The sequence below is a fragment of the Pristis pectinata genome, chromosome 1 (genome assembly GCF_009764475.1).
Source record: "Pristis pectinata isolate sPriPec2 chromosome 1, sPriPec2.1.pri, whole genome shotgun sequence".
In the NCBI taxonomy this organism is placed as follows: domain Eukaryota; kingdom Metazoa; phylum Chordata; class Chondrichthyes; order Rhinopristiformes; family Pristidae; genus Pristis; species Pristis pectinata.
The window spans coordinates 82,702,531-82,721,373 of NC_067405.1; the positions used below are offsets into that span (position 1 = coordinate 82,702,531).

Below are 18,843 nucleotides of genomic sequence, written 5' to 3' on the forward strand. Positions count from 1 at the left end.
TATACTTACAAAATCTCTTTGGATTCTCCTTAATTTTCTCTGCCAAAACTCTCTCATTCCTCCTTTTTACCCTTCTGATTTCCTTCTTAAGTACACTCCTGCATCCTCCCATACTCCTCCAGGGATTCACGATCCTTGCTGCCTGTACCTGACCCATGCCCCCTTCATTTTCCTGACACTCACTGTCCTATCCTATTTTCACCCTCGCTATCACAGGGAACAATCCTGAGATTCTGACCCTAGAGGTTCTGCTTTTTAAACCATCTGCCCAATTCTTAAATTCACACTACAGGACCTCATTCCTCTATCTCCCTACGTCATTAGTACCAGCACATACTACGACCTCTGGCTGTTCTCCCTCCCCCTTCACAATGTTCAGGACCTGCTCCAAGACATCACTCACTCTGGCATGAGGGAGGCAAAAGACCATTCTAGAATCTCGCTCTCAATCACAGAAACGCCTGGCTGTTCCCCTCACTAACGAATCCCCTACGACTAGTGCTCACCTGTACTTTTCCCACGCCTGCTGTGCATCAGAGCCAACCACGGTACCACAAACTTGGCAGCTGCTATCACTTTCCTCTTAGAGGCCACCGCCCCCCAACAGTATCCAAAACCCATTTGAGAGAGGAATGACCACAGGGGACTCCTGCACCACCTGCCTACACTTACTGGTGGTCACCCGTCTTCTTTCTTTCTGTGTCTGTGGCGTGACCAACTCATTAAACGTACTGTCTAGCACATCCTGCATACTCCATAGGTGGTTCATCTTCAGTTCCAACTGTTCTGTGGAGCCTGACAGGAGCTACAACTAGACACACTTCCCGTGGGTAAAATCACCAGGGGCATTGGATATGTTCCTGATATCCCACATCCTGCAGGAGGAGCGTACCACTACCCCACCCTCCATATCCTTGATCCCCAGTCCCTTTTACCAAGAAAAAAAATCTCAGCTGGGTAGCACTCACCCTGACGCTCACCAAAACAAGTAAATTTAAATTCTTTAAAATTTAAAAAATTCTTTAAAAAATTTTATTTACAGCGTGGTAACAGGCCCTTCCAGCCCAACAAGTCCACGCCGCCCATTTTAAACCCCAAATTAACCTACCCGTACGTCTTTAGAATGTGGGAGGAAACCGGAGCACCGGGCGGAAACCCATGCAGACACGGGAGGACGCACAAGCTCCTTACAGACAGCAACGGGAATTGAACCCCGATCGCTGGCGCTGTAATAGCGTCGCACTAACCGCTACGCTACCGTGCCGCCCAATAAAAAACTCCAATAAAAACTTTTGATCTCATACAAAATAAACTGCAGCATTTTCAGGTCATTTTGCAGTGACACTTGTTCATAAATAACTTATCCCTGGGTCAATTAATTCCCTGCAGAACAAGTCTGAATTTCTGCCAGCAACTTCAGGGTCCTGCATTAAAGTAAATGCAGCTGAGCCTACAACGTGCAGAAATCCTGTGCTGTTGTCGGTTTCATGGCATGCTGACACATTCTGACATAACTACTCAGCAAAGTTTGGACATCACAAATACTCCAAATCCTGCAAGGTCATTTCCCCAATCCAATCAAAGGAGCACTCACAATCCACCAACATCAGGTATAAACCCACAGATATTAGTTCAACTGTTGATCAAATGACTGAAGACTACGAGAGCAGCTTGCAGTTTGTATGAACATTCACAGTTGGGTAAATAATATTTAAAAAGCAGTTAGCAAAAGTTACCTTTTGATTTTGCGTCCACACTGTGTAAGAAATGTTCTTCTCACTAAACATTAGCTGAAGGGGTACAGGGACACAGAAATCGTTCTTCCACAAAGCAAGGAGCAGTCTGAGCAAATGCTGGACAGATCTGTGATGAGAAGTTTCTTCTCTGGAATCCTCCCTGGTAGGATCAGATAATGGAACTTCTCCTGCAACTGCAAAGAGAGAGAAAGAGAGACATGAAGCTATTCTAGAACAAAAGCAAGGATGTTATAACTCTCTGGAAACAAAAGGGCAAGATTTCACCTTATGTACAGTGATAAGATAACCCACTACTTATCAGCCTTACAAATAGAGTTTAAACACATGGAGTAGAAAGTCAAATACTATAGTAAGATACTGGTTCAATGAAAAAAACAGTAAAAACTTTTGTGGCCAACTTTAGTCACCAGGCATGACGTAAACCATCCCAAAGTGCAATTGAAAAGACAAGTGGAAGGAGGTTCCCAATATTGAAATAATTTTGAAAACAGGACAGTTTTTCTTTGTGGGTTTCATTGTGGCTCAAATTGGCTACATGTTATCAAAATGTTGGGTTTTTGATGGGTTGAAATGTCCCAAGAATGGAAAAGGCACTTTAACACCAAGTCTACCTTTAGTTACAGATTATTTGCTTCACCAGCAAAATCAAATGAACATATTTAGACCATAATATTGAATACTAATCCTAGTAAAAACATTAATTGCAGGTCACTGTAGTTTATAAACTACAAAATTCTTTCCGCATCAAATAGTTTACCTCAGGTGGTGGAAGAAATACAGGATACTGGAAGAAAATAAAGCTATTCAGTTATTCCAATTACTTACTTAATAGAGAAGCCAGCTCCACAGTGTACCTTGCAAGGGCCTGTTCAATTACTGGACAGATATACTGTAAGAAAAAAAAGGTTGCAATTCATTACATGCCACCTCTTCATATTAAGTGTCCAAATGAAGTGATGAACTTAGAACATCAAGCCATTTGGAGATTTCCCAAAATAGGCCTTGAGGACAACTGGTCCCGCCAATAATTTTAGCTCTACACAAGCCATCTGTTCTTCTCTCAATCCTTTCAGAAGACTCCTCCATTCCTTTCTCTTGAGCTTATCTGCATTCCCCTTGAATGCATCTGTACTATTTGTCTCGACCAATCCCTTTCATAGTGAGTTCCACCTTCAAATCACCCCCCCCGTTTTCCTTATTGGATTTACTCGTGACCACCTTATATTTCCAACAATAACAACATCAGGCAGCATCTGTGGAGAGAGAAACAGGGTCAACATTTCAGGTCTTTGACCTTTCATCAAAAGTAGCAGAAGTCAGAGAGGAACAGGTTTTAAGCTGCAGAGGAGTGGAGCAAAGAAAGGGAATGTTCGTGAATGGGTGGAGACCAAGAGAGACTAGATGACACAAGTGGTGGTGGTGCTGGCTGAGAGGGCGCAGAGAAGGTTTGTGAATCTCAGTTGATCCGTCTGGAGGAGATGTTAATAGAGGATGAAAGAACAGAATAGAGTGAAAAAACAATGCACAAATTGTGTAAAAAAGCACTGCAGTCACTGGAAATCCAAAGCAAAGGAGGATGATGTAAATACCAGTTCAGGCAGCATCAGTGGAAAAAGATGTTTCACAAGCTCCTAACGTGCCCTTTTGCCCCCTCCCCTCCCATTCAGAATGATAGGATTCCCCTTCAACCTCACCTACCTCCACATTCAGAGTCATACAAACAGAAACAGGCCTTCGACCCACTATGTCCATGCTGACCATCAAGTATCCATATATACTCATCCCATTTACAGCACTTAGTCTGTAACCTTCCATGCCATAGCAACTCAAGTGCACATCCAGATACTTCTTGTATGTTGAGAGTCTCTACCTCCACCACCTTCTCAGGAATGTGTTCCAGATTCCAACCAAGTGAAAAAGTTATTCCCCAGATCCCCTCTAACCCTCTTACTCCTCACCTTAAACCCACGTCCCCTAGTTTTAATACCTCTGCCATAGGGAAAAGTTTCTGACTACTTGCCCTGTCTATGCCCCTTATAATTTTGTACATCTGTCAGGTACCTCTTCCTCACTCCAAGGAAAACAAACCCAGTCTATCCAGACACTCCTCATAACAGGAACACTCCATCCCAGGCAACATTTTGGTTAATCTTCTCTGCACCCTCTCCAGTGCAATCACAGCTTTCCTATAGGGCAGTGACCAGAACTGTACACAATACTCCATTTGTGACTGAGCCAAAGTTTTATAAATTTGTACCATAACCTCCCTGCTCTTAAATTCTATGCTCTAGCTAATGAAGGCCAGCATCCCGTATGCCTTCTTCACCACCATATCTACAAGTGTTGTCAATGTTAGGATCTATGGACTTGTACAGCAACGTCCCTCTTCTTTATACCATTCATCATCTATGTCCTTCTCTTAGAACTGCCAAAACGCATCAACTCGGACTTACCATGGTTAAATTCCTTCTGCCTTTTCTCCACCCAACTGCAGCTTATCTACGTCATGCTGTAGTCAAGACTTTCCTCCTCACTATAAACATCACCGATCTTCATGCCATCTAAAATCTTATTAAATCATACCTCCTACATTCATATCTGAATCATTAATATACATGACAAGTAGTAAGGGTCCCAACACCAGTACCTGTGGTACACCACTGTTCTCAATCACAAAAGTAACCCTCCACCATCACCTTCTGTCCCTTATTACCCAGCCAACTTTGGATCGAATTTGCCCTTAGATCCTATAGGCTCTAACCTTTTGGATCAGTCTTCCACATGGGATCTTGTCAAAGGCCCTAATGAAGTCCATGTAGACTACATCGACTGCACTGCCCTCATCAATATATTTTATCACTTCTTCAAAAAATCTCAGTCAAAATAGTCTGACAGTTTCTTTCACCAACAAAGCTATGCTAACTATCCCTGATCAATCCCTATCTTCCCAAGTGCAGATTAACCCTGTCCCTCAGGACTTTTTCCAATAACTGCCCTACAATCTCTTTGCTAATCCCTGTTGCCCTCTTCCCCTTCAATGGATCATTCTCTGTATTTTACACAGGCTAAACTAGAACTTTGCAAAATACTCTTAACAACAGCCAAACACAAAAAGTTTAATACAAATTCTTAACTCTATTCACCTAGAATGAGATGTTGATCAGCATTGTTCCTGGTTTGAGCTGTCAATTTATTGAGGAGAAATTGAACATTCTGACATTAATACTCTTCAGGGTGTGGCTGCTCCCCAGCTGAAAACCAGGTTGATGTCTAAATGATGAATATTGTTGAGCTTCTAAGGGCAAAATGGTCTTTTACCATCTTGACCAATTCTGTCCTGCACATATTCTTCTTTCTGAAGACTGCCCACACCAGTTACAATCCTGGTCCAAGAAATCACAAAGTGCCTTGCTGCCGTGCTATGACACTATGACTGGCTGGGAGTAAAACAGGTCTCTTCTACCCTAATGCTTCTCCCTCATTTTGAGGGAACAATTCAACATCTATATTTCTTGCAGCAGTGTGAACGCAATGTAATTCACTCGTTGTGAATCGAAAAGAATCCTAGGAATGCATCTGATCAAATTAAGTTCCCACCTGTCTGCACCTCAAGGTTCGGCTTAATCTTCTTAATAAATTATCAAGTTCCGTGTGGCCCACTGTTTCATCACTGTGCCTGGGACCCAATGTTATACTCAGCAGCTCCTATGGAAAGAACACACAATTAGGCCATGGGTTGCTACAGAAAACCAGAAAAACAAACAACATATTAGGGTCAATGCTCAGGCTTTGATTTGTCAAGACAGTCTCAGGACTACAAGACTGAAGTTGTGACCCTCTTGTACTTCAGTACTGCTGCCCACTCTAATTTTTCCCTGCAGCTCCATGGTCCTCAAAAACTTTCACAATCTCTTGGGTGACTCTCATGGGCTGAGTTTAAGCCAGTGAATCTCGTCAAAAATTGAGCATGGAGAACATCGCCTGTATCCCTAACCTAGCTGGACTTCCCAATTTCTAATTTAACACAGGAAGAAATTCTGGAGGATTTTCCATTCCCATGCAGTCACTCACTCAGGTTTCCATAAATAAATGATGCCTATTCTCAAGATGAACATTTTTCTTTAAACACACTGGCTATTATGTACAAGTCCCAATGGGAACAAGACCCACAAAATGAGGATGTCAGCACCCTGAGGAGCACAAACAAGGACACACATGACCCCTACATCACCCATAGGGATACACTATTGTGCAGAGTGAAACCTGTCTGGGCTCTCTCACTTCTCCAGTTCTGATCAATTATCTCCCACCTACAACATTAACCATTTCCCTTTCCACTGATGCCTGACCTGCTGAGTGTTTCGTAGCATCTGCGATTAAACCCATATATATTTTCCTATCCTCTACCACTCAGTAAAAACATTATTCAAATACCCAAATCAGAGGACAGGAACTCAAAACAATCAAGTCATGCTCCTCAGAACTACAGGCTAATGCCTCCCAGACATCTACAAGAGGCGATGTCTTAGGAAGGTGACATCTATCATCAGGGACACCTACCATCCGGGCCATGCCCTCTTTTCCATGCTGCCATCAGGCAGGAGGTACAGGAGCCTGAAGACCCTCACCTCAAGGTTCAACAACAGCTTCTTCCCCACTGCCATCAACCAACCTGAAAAACCATAATTCTACCTCGGATTATATTTCTTTTTCTCTCTCTCAACTTGCACTAATGCCGTTATGTTTATTTTATTGTGCGAGTTACGTATAGTTTATATTAATTTAAGTTTATGCTAACTTATGTTTGTAATGTACTGTGCTGCTGCTGCAAAGAGTTAACGTTCACGGCATTTATACCCTGCGTATCTCTGCACACGACAATGAACTTGAACCAGGAAAATTAAACTTCAGGAAGATGAATATAAATTATAGTCTCTTATAAATGAAACTACACAAATAAGAATTCCATATTACACGTTCAATTTATTAGGTTCCTGTAGGTATGAAGATGGAGTAAGTCACACACAAACAGGTTTTTTTTTATTATTTTTAAACAACATTAACCTTTGTAACCAAACTTTCAAAGCAACTTTCCATTTCTACCTCATCTAGACCAATGTAACATACCTTAAACTCACTGGCTATCTGGGAGGGAGATGGTGCATTGTGTTTACAGTCTTGTGGACAACCTTCTGTCACTCCAGAAACCTCAGCTGCGTTTGCTGATTGCATTGTTTGAGACTTCTTCAGTCTTTCAAAGCTGAGTGCCATTTCTTTTTTAATTAAAGCTGATGGCAAAACAGAAATAAAACCTTATGTAGAGAGCAAACCACACAGCAGTGCCACCTGAAGCCATATTTTAAGCAATACAGACAATGCAAAAACAAAACACATTTGTTAATAACCAGCATCTCACAGTGTAATTAGTGCCGAACATTCAGGGACAACAGATGAGCTTAAGGCATTTTCAACATGTCCGCCTCTTCATTTTCCTTTGTTAATTATTAGTGGTGCTGTTGTTAATGAGCTGGTGTGTGATAATATAATTAACATGTTAACTTTGTCAACATATTGATCGCTTTGAGGTGTTAAATGTATTGAAGTGTTGGTTGTGTTAGTTTGATAGTCACATTAGCATGTTAAACCTGGGGGGAAAATTGAAAACCACAGCCCAATCTGTCTGCCCTGAGCCTGGGGATCTACTCAGCCAACCCCACCTCTTCAATGATTTCAATGACATCTCAAGCATTAGACATAAGGGGGGGGAGGGAAGAGAGGGAAGGAGAATATGGAGGCCGTGTTAGGTGGTAACGGGAGGCAAGGAGATGGGGCTGGAGAGGCCAATGGGTGTAGGGTCTGTAGTATTCCCCCTCTGTCCATCCCACTCCCTTGGAGAAAGATCAGTCATGCTCCTCTGTACCTGTGGTGTTGGCAGACAGCCACGTACAAGCTTTTTCTGTTGCAAGGCGGGTTGCAATATCTTCTGCTGTCCTTAGCACCTGTGGAGAGAGCAGCAATACCGCCACTGACATATTGCAGTGAGGAATCAAGGAGGAGTGGGGGAAGTGGACAGACCTGGGGGGGGAGGGAGCATAGCATGGAGGATGACAAACCTGATAGGGGAGGGTCCCAAGCGGCATTGGGAGGGATGGGGTGGGTCAATTGGACACGAGTAGCGGTTGGCAGTCACACAGGAGTTGGTGGCCTGTTGGCATAACTGGAGGTGGAGGAAACAGTGACAGAAAATAGTGCCTGAAGGTGATTAAGAAACAAGATGGAATGGGTAAAGACACAGGCAAAAATAGCATTTAACTGGCACTTGATGTGGGAGAGCTCCCCCTCTGTAACCCTGTCACATTAGCCAAGCTGACAAGGCCCCAGTCTCTAAGTTTCTTACGAAGAGGGCATGATGTTCGGAATGAATTATCACTCCTTTAGAGTGGTTTGTGGAAAACTCTAGAGTACAAAGAAGACATTACAAATCATAGAACACTGAACAGTACAGCACAAGAACAGGCCCTTCAGCCCATCATGTCTGTGTCAACGATGATGCCGAATTAAACTAATCCCATCTGCCTGCACACAGTCTATATCCCACCACTCCCTGCCTGTTCATGTGTCTGTCTAAATGTCTCTTAAACACCTATATCATATCTGCCTCCACTACCACTCCTGGCAGCGCATTCCAGGCACCCACCACTCTCTATGTACAAAAACTTGCCTCGCAAACCTCCTTTAAGTTTTCTCCCTCTCACTTAAATCAATGGCCTCTAGTATTAGACATTTCCACTCTGGGATAAAGACTACCTACCCTATCTCTGCATCTCATAATTTTAATAAACTATCAGGTCTCCCTTCAGCCTCCAACATGCCAGAGAAAACAACCCAAGTTTGCACAACCTCTCATTATAGCTGATACTCTCTAATCCAGGCAACATCCTAGTGAACCTCTTCTGCACCCTCTCTAAAACTTCCACATCCTTCCTGTAATGTAATGACCAGAACTGCATGCGAACAAGGAATTTAATTGCACCCTGGTGTATATGACAATAAACTAATCTAATTTAACCTAACTGTACCAAAGTTTTGTACTCAATACACCCACTGAAGGCAGGTTTACTTACATTGCCACTTTCCGGGAGCTGTGGACTTGCACTCCAAGATCCCTTTGTACATCAATGCTCTTAAGGGTCCTACCATTTACTGTATACTTTCTTCTTACACTTGATCTCCAAATATGCCACACTTAATGTGCCCAGAGTAAACTCCATCTGCCATTTCCAACTGGTCTATAACTGCAGAATCCTTTGGCCGAGTTGGGAATAGTAAGGAAGGTTGTCATGTCATCTGCAAATTTACTAATCAGCCCACCTACATTTTCATCCAAATCATTTATATATTTCACAAACAAAAGCTTTATAAATCAAAGATTCCTCCCCCCTCCCCCGAACTCTGTGGCATTAAGGTAGGGTTAGTGTAAATGGATGGTTGATGGTCGGTGCGGACTCGCTGGACTGCAGGGCCTGTTTCCCTGCTGTATCTCTCTATCACTGTGAAGGGAGGCTGCCTCTATTCTGAGTTTTTTTTTTAATGCACTGTCCAGGTTCAGAAATACATTACTGAAAAGGTGCAAACACATTCAGCAGTAACTTGATAAAGGCAATCAGCAAACCTGAGATAAGCTGCAGCTTCCCTCTATTCCTCTCTGCTGGCTGTCACAACTTGCTCACCAGCAGCAATGCCAACAGCACTTTGCTGCTCCCATCCAACACACCCATGGGTAACTAATCCTGCCAACTTCCTCCCTGTCCGAGTCACTCAAGAGGGTCCTGGCCAATCATGAGCTTAGATGGTTGACGTGGGTCTTGACAGAAACCTGGGTGATGAGCAATAAAACCTCCTGCCCAGACCACTGTGGTGTCACTGTATTCTCATCACCAAATCTCACCTTGAGCTGTCCCCGACTCTGCTGAGCATCTCACCGCACTCTTCATTAAAATTCATGTTCGCAATTGTCCACCCATTGTTCCCACTAGGGTATTTCCTCCTTTTTCCTGTCTTCAAACATCTCATCCCCTAATTCACCTTTCTCAGGGTCCTCCATTTAAGCACTGCAGCTCACCCCTCACCTTGCTGTTCCTATCACCTCACTCATGGACAGGCCTTTTCTGATCATTCTGTAGTAAATTAATAACTTGGTTTATTATTGTCACATGTAACAAGTACAGTGAAAAACTTTGTTTTGCATGCCATCTGTACAGATCATTTCATTACAACTGCATTGAGGTGGTACAAGGGAAAACAATAATAGCATGCAGAATAAAGTGTTACAGTTACAGAGAAAGTGCAGGCAGACAATAAGGTGCAAGGGCTATAACTACGTAGATTGTGAGGTCAAGAGTCCATCTCAACGTACTAGGGGGCCGTTTAATAGTTTTATGACAGCTGTCCTTGAGCCTGGTGGTACATGCTTTCAGGCTTTTGCATCTTCTGCCCTATGGGAGGAAAGAGGAGAGAGAATGTCTGGGGTGGGTGGGACCTTTGATTATATTGTCTGCTTTACGGAGGCAGCGTGAAGTGTAGACAGAGTCCATGGAGGGGAGGCTGGTTCCTGTGATATGCTGAGCTGTGTCCACAACTCTCTGCGGTTTCTTGTGGTCACAGGCAGAGCAGTTGCCATAGCAAGCCATGATGCATCCGGATAGGATGTTTTCTATGGTGCATCAATAAAAATTGGTGAGGTTGGTATTCCCACTTCCTCCCATGCCCAAACACACTGTCATTTATCTTGTCCCAGTTGATCCAACACATGACAGGCTGTATGTTGTACAGCTACAAATACAGCAAAAATGTAGATAATCAAAGAAAATGGAAGATTTGTGCAGGAGGATGGGAGTATACACACAAAGTTCACACAGACTCAAGGACAGCTTCTATCCCGCTGTTATAAAACTACTGAACGGTCCCCTAGTACGACAAGATGGACTCTCGACCTCAATCTACCTCATTACGACCTTGCACCTTATTGTCTGCCTGCACTTTCTCCATAATGTAACACATTAATTCTGTTATTGTTTTCCCTTGTACTACCTCAATGCACTGATGTGATGAAATGATTTGGATGACATGCAAAACAAAGTGTTTCACTGTACCTCAGTACATGTGACAATAATAAACCAATTTCTCGGTTCTGACAAAAGTTCACTGCAACTGAATGGATAACCCCAGGAATAAATTTAATATCTTGCATCTCAATGATTTTTTGCCTGGAATTTGCTGGTAAGAGCAGCCCCAAATGGCTGCAAACTGCATTCACATCTGAAGCCGACCTTGTGTTAATGGACAGTGAACAGCTCTCTGGTTTCAGGCATGTAATTTGTTGACTGCGAACTGAAAATACGAAAACTGTCCATAAAGTTGGCAAGCAGTCAACTGCCTGTGGGCCTGAGAAATAAAATGTCTCCACCCTCCCATCCACCCGAGGTGATACCACTTCTGGAGCTGATTTCAGCGGTTTAACAAACCGAAGCAGATGTCTCTCCCGGAAGCAGAACCCGAATGGCTTCAGGCCCTTTTCTGCTGCAGAATCTGAAAAGTAAAGAAACGGAATTATTCTAAAACCACTTTTGAAAGGTCACTTTTGAATCGCAACCACAGATATGGTTTCGTTCAGGTATCCCCATGTAATGGGCTAACGGAAAAATACAGAGCAGGAGGGGGGCCCTGTGAGGGACTGCGGAGAAACCCTGCAGCACCAGGCAGGGAAAGGGCATCCAAAACATTGGGACAACAAGGTGGTAAAGGACTGCACTTCCTCATACAAAGTGTAAGGAGAGATCTTCCATACAAGAAGAGGTTGTAGCTGTCATTAAAGAGACTGGTGCTAGGGTTTGCAATTTACCACATTAACAGTGTGTAGGCTATTTTCCCCAGAATGCAATCTACATCAATAACCTATTGCACTTGTTGAGCTATTTTCTGGCATTGGAGGTTTTGACAGAGAATTAAAGCAGAGAAAAGTCACTATCAACACAACCAACAGCATTCCAGTTACCCTTGGTCTATACCCGTTAGAACATGGAACAGTAGAGCACAGGAACAGGACCTTTGCCAAACTAATTAAACTAGCAATTAAATGCCTATCTAAACTAATCCCTTCTGTCTATATCCCTGCATTCGAGTGCATATCCACGTGCCTATCTAAGACCCTCTTAAACACCGCTTTTGTATCTGCCTCCACCACCACCCCTGGCAGCACATTCCAGGCACTCACCACTCTGTGTAAAAAAAAACTTGCCCCACTCATCTCCTTTGAACTTCTCCCCTCTCACCTTAAATGAATGCCCTCTAGTATTAGACATTTCGACCCTGGGAAAAAGATACCAGCTGTCTCTATCTATGACTCTGTCTTACATACCCTGACAGATCTCCCCTCAGCTTCTGCCGCTCCAGAGGAAACAACACAAGTTTGCCCGAGGTTTCCTTACAGCTCACGCCCTCTAATCCAGGCAGCATCCTGGTAAACCTCTTCTGCACCCTCTCCAAAGCCTCTACATCGTTCCTATAATGGGGTGACCAGAATTGAATACAATACTTCAGGTGAGGCCTAACTAGTTTTATAAAGCTGCAGCATAACTTCCTGACTCCTGCACTCAATTTGTCAACTAATAAAGACAAGCATGCCATACACTTATTTACCACCCCATCAACCTGTGCAGTTACTTACAGAGAGTTTATGGACTTGGCCCCCCAGATCCCTCTGTACTTCAATACTGCTAAAATCTTGCCATTAAGTGTACTGTCCCTTTATATTTGATCTTCCAAAATGCAACACCTCACATTTGGCCAGATTAAGCTCCATCTGCCATTTCACCACCCATATCTGCAACTGATCTATATCCTGCTGTATCCTTCGGTAGTCTTCTACACTATCCACACCACCACCAATCTTTGTATCATCTGCAAACTTACTAGCACACCCATCTACATTTTCATCCAGGTCGTTTACATACAACACAAACAGCAGAGGTCCCCGTGTAGATCCCTGCGGAACACCACTGGTCATAGACCTCCAGCCAGAATAAGTCCCATCAACCATTACCTTCTGTTTTCTATGGGCAAGCCAATTCTGCATAGGACAGTACAGCACTGGACAGGCCATTCGGCCCACAATGTTATGCCAATCTTGATGCCAATTTATACTAAACGTCCTCTCCTTGTGTATCATCCATATCCCTCCATATTCATGTGTCTGAAAGCCCTAAACTCCACCAAACTGCCTGCTTCCACTACTACCCCTGGTAACCCATTCCATGCACCTACCACTCTCTGCATAAAAAACTTGCCCCTCATGTCACCTTTAAACTTCCCCCTCTAACCTTAAAAGCATGTCATCTCGCATTTGACATTTCCACCCTGGGAAACAGATTCTGACTGTCTACCCTATCTATGCTTCTCATAATTTTATAAATCTCTACCAGGTCTCCCCTCAGCCTCCAACACTCTAGGGAGACCAACCCAAGTTTGCCCAACCTCTCCTTATAGTTCATATTCTACAATCCAGGCAGTATCCTGGTAAACCTCTTCTGTGCCCTTTCCAGTCTCCACATCCTTCCTATCATGGGGCAACCTGACTATAGTTTTCTATAGCTGCAGCAAGACTTCCTTACTCTTATACTCAACACCCCTACAATGAAGGCAAGCATTGCATACACCTTCTTTACCAATTTATCCACTTGTGTAGCCACTTTCAGTGAACCCTGGACCTGGACCCTGAGATCCCTCTGTACCTCAATGCTATTAAGGGGCCTACCATGAACTGTACACTTTCTCCTTTCATCTGACCTCCCAAAGTGCAACACCTCACACTTGCCTAGATTAAACTCCATCTGCCGCTTTTCTGCCCATATCTGTAACTGATCTATATCCTGGGGTATCCTTTGATAATCCTTTACACTGTCCACAACTCTACTAGCTTTGGTCTCATCTGCAAACCTGCTAATGTACCCATTTATATTTTCATCCAAATCATTGATATACATCACAAATAACAGAGGTCCCAGCACTGATCCTTGTGGAACACCACTGGTCACGGACCTCCAGGCTGAATAACAGCCTTCCACCCCTACTGTCTTCAATGGTGAAGCCAGTTCCAAATCCAAACTTGCAAATCACCCTGGATCGCATGTAACTTTATCTTCTGAATCAATCTACTATGAGGGACCTTATTGAATGCCTTGCTAAAGTCCATGTGGATAACATCCACTGACTTATCCTCATCAAGCACCTTTGTCACCTCCTCAAAAAACTCCCATTGTACAACATGACCTGCCCCGCACAAAGTCATACTGATTGTCCCTAAGCAGGCCATGCCTTTCCAAATGTTCACAAATCCTATCCCTAAGTATCCTCTCCAATAGCTTCCCTACCACTGACTTGAAGCTCACTGGCCTACCTGGATTATCCATATTTCCCTTCTTGAACAAAGGCACAACATTTGCTACTCTCCAGTCCTCTGGGACCTTGCCTATTGCTAGTGAGGACACAAAAATCTTTGTCAAAGCCCCAGCAATCTCCTCACTTGCTTATTTCAGTATTCTGGGATTTATGCCATCAGGCCCTGGAGACTTATCTACCTTAACACCCCTTAGCTCCTGTCATAATTTGCCCTCCCCCAATTTAGTACCTTCCTGCAAGATTCGATTTTATCCTTACTCATAGCTATCTTATAACATAATGAGCTGTGGTCACTATTCCCAAAATGTTCACCCACTATCAGGTCTGTCACCTGGCCTGGCTCATTTCCCAACACCAGGTCCAGTATGTTCTCTCTTCTAGTTGGACTCTCCATATACTGTGTCAAGAACCCCTCTTGGATGCACTGAAGAAATCCCGCCCCACCTTTGCCTCTTGTATTAAGGAAGTTCCAATGAACACTGGGGAAGTTAAAGTCCCCACTATGACAACACTGTTGTTTCTGCACCTTTCCATAATCTGTCTACATATCTGTTCCTCCACCTCTTGGTGGCTAATGGAGGGTCCATAGTATCATCCCATCAGTGTAATTACACCTTTCTCATTTCTGAGCTCCACCCAAAATTGCCTCTGTGGATGAGCCCTCCAGTGTGTCCTCTGAGTACTGCTGTGACATTCTCCCTTCTCAGTAGTGCAACCCCTCCACCTCTTTTTACCCCCCCCCCCCATCATGTCTAAAACAATGAAACCCAGGAATGTGAGCTGCCAGTCCCATCTCTCGCACAACCAGGTCTCTGTAATGGCAACAACATCATAATTCCGTGTACTGATCCAGGCTCCACGTTCATCCTCCTTAACCTTCATACTCCAAGCATTGAAATAAACACAGTTCAGCCCATCAGTCACACCATGTTTATTCGCCTGTCCCTTGTTGTCCTTCCTTTCAGTCTTACTTGTCAGACCATCTTTCTTGCCCTCAACCCTACCACCTGTTGCCCTGCTGCTGTGGTTCCCATCCCCCTGCCACTCCAGTTTGAACCCTCCTGAGTAGCACCAGCAAACCTCCCAGCGAGGATATTGGTTCCCCTCCAGTTCCGATCCAAACCATCTTGTTAGTGCAGGTCCCACCTGCCCTGGAAGAGAGCCCAATGATCCATAAATCTGAAACCCTCCTTCCTGCACCTGCTCCTTAGCCACATATTGAACTGCACTGTGTATCTATTTCTCACCTCACTAGCACGTGGCATGGGTAGTAATGCTGAGATTACAACCCTGGAAGTCCTGCTTTTCAACTTTCTACCTAGCTCCCTAAAAACACTTTGCAGGACCTGACCCCTACGTTATTGGTACCTATATGGACCACTACCTCTAGCTGCTCACCCTCCCCTCTCAGAATGTCCTTTACCCACTGCGAGACATCCTTGGCCCTGGCACCAGGGAGGCAACACACCATCCTGGGGTCTCGATTGTGGCCGCAGAAACGCCCATCTCCACCCCTTACTATCGAGTCCCCTATCACTACCACTCTGCGTGACCTCACCCTTCCCTTCTTTGCCTCACAGCTGGGCACGGTGCCACTGACCCGGCTACTGCTGCTGGCCTCTGCAAGGTCTTTCTACCCCCCCACCCAACAGTATCCAAAGGGGTATACCTGCAGTGAGGGGAACTGCCACAGGGGAACCCTGCACTGACTGCCTACTCCCCTTACTTATCCTGGTGGTCACCCATCTGTCTGTAGCCTGCACCTTAGATGTGACTACCTCACTAAAACTCTCATCTATGATGTCCTCTGCATCCCAGATGATCCTGAGTGCATCAAACTGCATCCCCTGTTCCTTGACCACGTCTGTCAGGAGCTGCAGCTGGGTGCACTTCCCACAGACGTGATTATCAGGAAGACCATGAGGTTCCCTGACTTCCCACATCTTGCAGAAATCTGAATCTAAATGGCTAATTCACTGTGGATCCCATGCATCTTAATCTTCTGGATCAGTCTCCCAAGAGGGACCTTACCAATCACCTTACCAAAATCCATGGAGGCAACACCCACAGGTCTACCTTCTCCTTGGTATATACTGATGAAAAGTACTCATTTGGGACACTCCTACATCTTCCACCTACAAGCACGTTCCCTCCTTTATCCTTGAGTGGTCCTTCCCTCTCCCTAGTTATATTCTTGCTCTTGATGTATGTATAGAATGCCTTAAGATTCTCTTTAATCCAACTTGCCAAGGACTTTTCATGGTCCCTCCTGGCTCTCCTAATTCCCTTGCTGAGTTCCTTTCTGGTTTCTTTATTATCCTCAAGGGCTCTGTTTGATTTTAGTTTCCTAAACCTTACGTACACTTCTTTATTCTTCTAGACTAAATTCATCACCTCTCTCATCATCCAAGTTTCCCTTATCCTGCCATCCTTGTCCTTACTGGAACATACCTGTCCTGTACTCTGTGCAGATGGTCTTTAAACACCCTCCACACATCAGGTGTGGACTTGTTCAAGAACAGCTATGGCAAATTAACTCTCCCTAGTACTCTTGTAATTTGCGCTGCTCCAATTTAGTACTCTCCCACAAAGGTCCATACTTATCCTTATCTATAGCTATCTTAAAACTTAAGGAGTTGTGGTCACTGTTCCCTAAATATTCTGCTACTGAAAGGTCAGTCATCTGGGCAGGCTCATTACCCAACACCAGTATGGCCCCTCTTCTTGTCAGATTATCTACATACTGATTTAAGAACCCCACCCCCCTGGATGCACCTATCAAATTCTGCCCCATCTAAACCTCTTGCACTAAGGAGGTCCCAGTCTACATTAAGGAAGTTGAAGTCACCCATGACAATAATCCTGTTGCTTTTACACCTTTCCCTAATCTGCCTGCATATTTGCTCCTCAATGTCATGGTAGCTATTGGGGGGGGTCTATAGTATAATCCCATCTGAGCGATTGCACCCTTCTTATTTTAGAGTTCTACCCATACAGACTCAGTGGACAAGCCTTCCATCTGAGTGCAGCTGTGACATTGTCCCTGATTAAATGTAAAACTCCCCCACACCCCTCTCTTTTACCTCCCTATCTTTTCTAAACCATCGAAACCCTGGAACAATAAGCATCCAGTCCTGTCCCTCTCTCAACCAAGTCTCTGTTGTGATCACCAAATGCAGGATGGAGAGATGTCAATTAGTACTGATCCAATGATTTGGGCTGACATTATAATTCAGTGTACTCTAGTGATGATACATAACTGATTGTAAGAAGACGAAAATCAGATTCCGCATTGAACTGAAGAAAATGCCAAGATATTTGGAGGAAAACCAGAAAATGCTAGGAACACTCAGCAGGTCAGGAAGCACCTGTGCAAAGAGAAATGGAGTTAATGGTTCAGATCTGACCAAAGATCTTTAACCTGAAGCATTAACTCATCTCTTTTTCTTTAGATACTGCCTGAGCTGCTGAGTGTGCCCAGATCTTCAGTGTTTATTTCAGATTTCCTTCATCTGTAGTTTCTCTTCTGGTTTTCAAGAGATCCTTAGCTATTTAGCTGAACACATCCTTAAGACTATTTCCCTAAGGGCAAGAGGAAAAAAAGTGGGCTTCACCTCACATCTGACAGGCTGTATCACTGAAGCACCTCCCTATGGACAGGTTTATAGAATCATGCAGTACAAGGTGCTATTGTGCCCACCCCTTGAAAAAGTTATCCAGTTCATCTATTCGTTTGACACTTTTTTGGTAAGAACTCTGCAAATATTCAATTTTCAAGTCCAGATCCAATAACTTTTTGAGAGTTGCTTCTGATTCCAATGCCTTTTCAGGCAAAACACTCCCGATCGTCACACAATGAAGGAGCATTAAATGGAAGGACTCAGAAGGTAAATCCCTCCATTCATGCAAATCCCTCCAGCAGCTGGGCTGGCCTCAAATGCCAATTTGAGTGATTCAATTTTGGTCACAATTCCTCTTTCAAAGCAGGAAACAGATTAGCTTCTCAGCAAACATGCACAACGTCAGCTGGGGTGTCAGTACTCAAACCTCACGGACACTTACTCACTGCCTTTGGCCACTGCCTGCCTGCCTTCTTCACAGAGCTGATGGGTAACAGCTTCAAGCAGTTTGGGCAGGTTGGACTCTTCATCCTTCATTTCGCTCTGTAACATTGCCGTCCCACGTCTGACCAGCTCCGACACCAGTGTTGCCCTAGGAAAGGGAGGATAGGCCATCATTTAGTTTTACTTTTACTGCTGCTTGTTTTAAAAAAAAACAAGGATGGACACCCTAACCCTCTTTTTCCTTCAATTGAAGTCACCTCCAAGGTGTGAGGACTATCTTGCAGTGTCATAGGATCATAGAAACAGCCCTCTCGGCCCACCTCATCCATGCCAACCATGATGCCTAGCTACACTAATCCCATTTCCCTGCGTTAGGCCCGTAACCCTCTGCATCTTTCCTGAGTACCTGTCCAAATGAGTTTTAAACATTGCAATTGTATCTGCCCCTATCACCTCCTCCGGCAGCTCATTCTAGATAACTATCACTGCTGTGCTGTCACACATCACTTTCAGATGAGAGCTTAAATTGAGACCCGTCTACCTTTGTCAGTGATTATAAAAACAAA

At 44.1% G+C, this 18,843-nt stretch overlaps 1 protein-coding gene across 1 annotated transcript in view; it reads right to left on the reverse strand.

Annotated features, from left to right (window-relative positions):
- Positions 1-18,843, reverse strand: part of cdan1 (codanin 1) — a 111,229-nt gene that overhangs the window by 8,371 nt on the left and 84,015 nt on the right. Inside the window, exons 20-26 of the mRNA XM_052028079.1 lie at positions 18,276-18,425; positions 11,282-11,345; positions 7,678-7,756; positions 6,885-7,045; positions 5,355-5,462; positions 2,583-2,646; positions 1,737-1,930 (exon numbers count right to left, since the gene is read on the reverse strand). Coding sequence (XP_051884039.1) covers positions 1,737-1,930; positions 2,583-2,646; positions 5,355-5,462; positions 6,885-7,045; positions 7,678-7,756; positions 11,282-11,345; positions 18,276-18,425 — 820 coding nt within the window. The remainder of the gene's footprint in view (positions 1-1,736; positions 1,931-2,582; positions 2,647-5,354; positions 5,463-6,884; positions 7,046-7,677; positions 7,757-11,281; positions 11,346-18,275; positions 18,426-18,843) is intronic.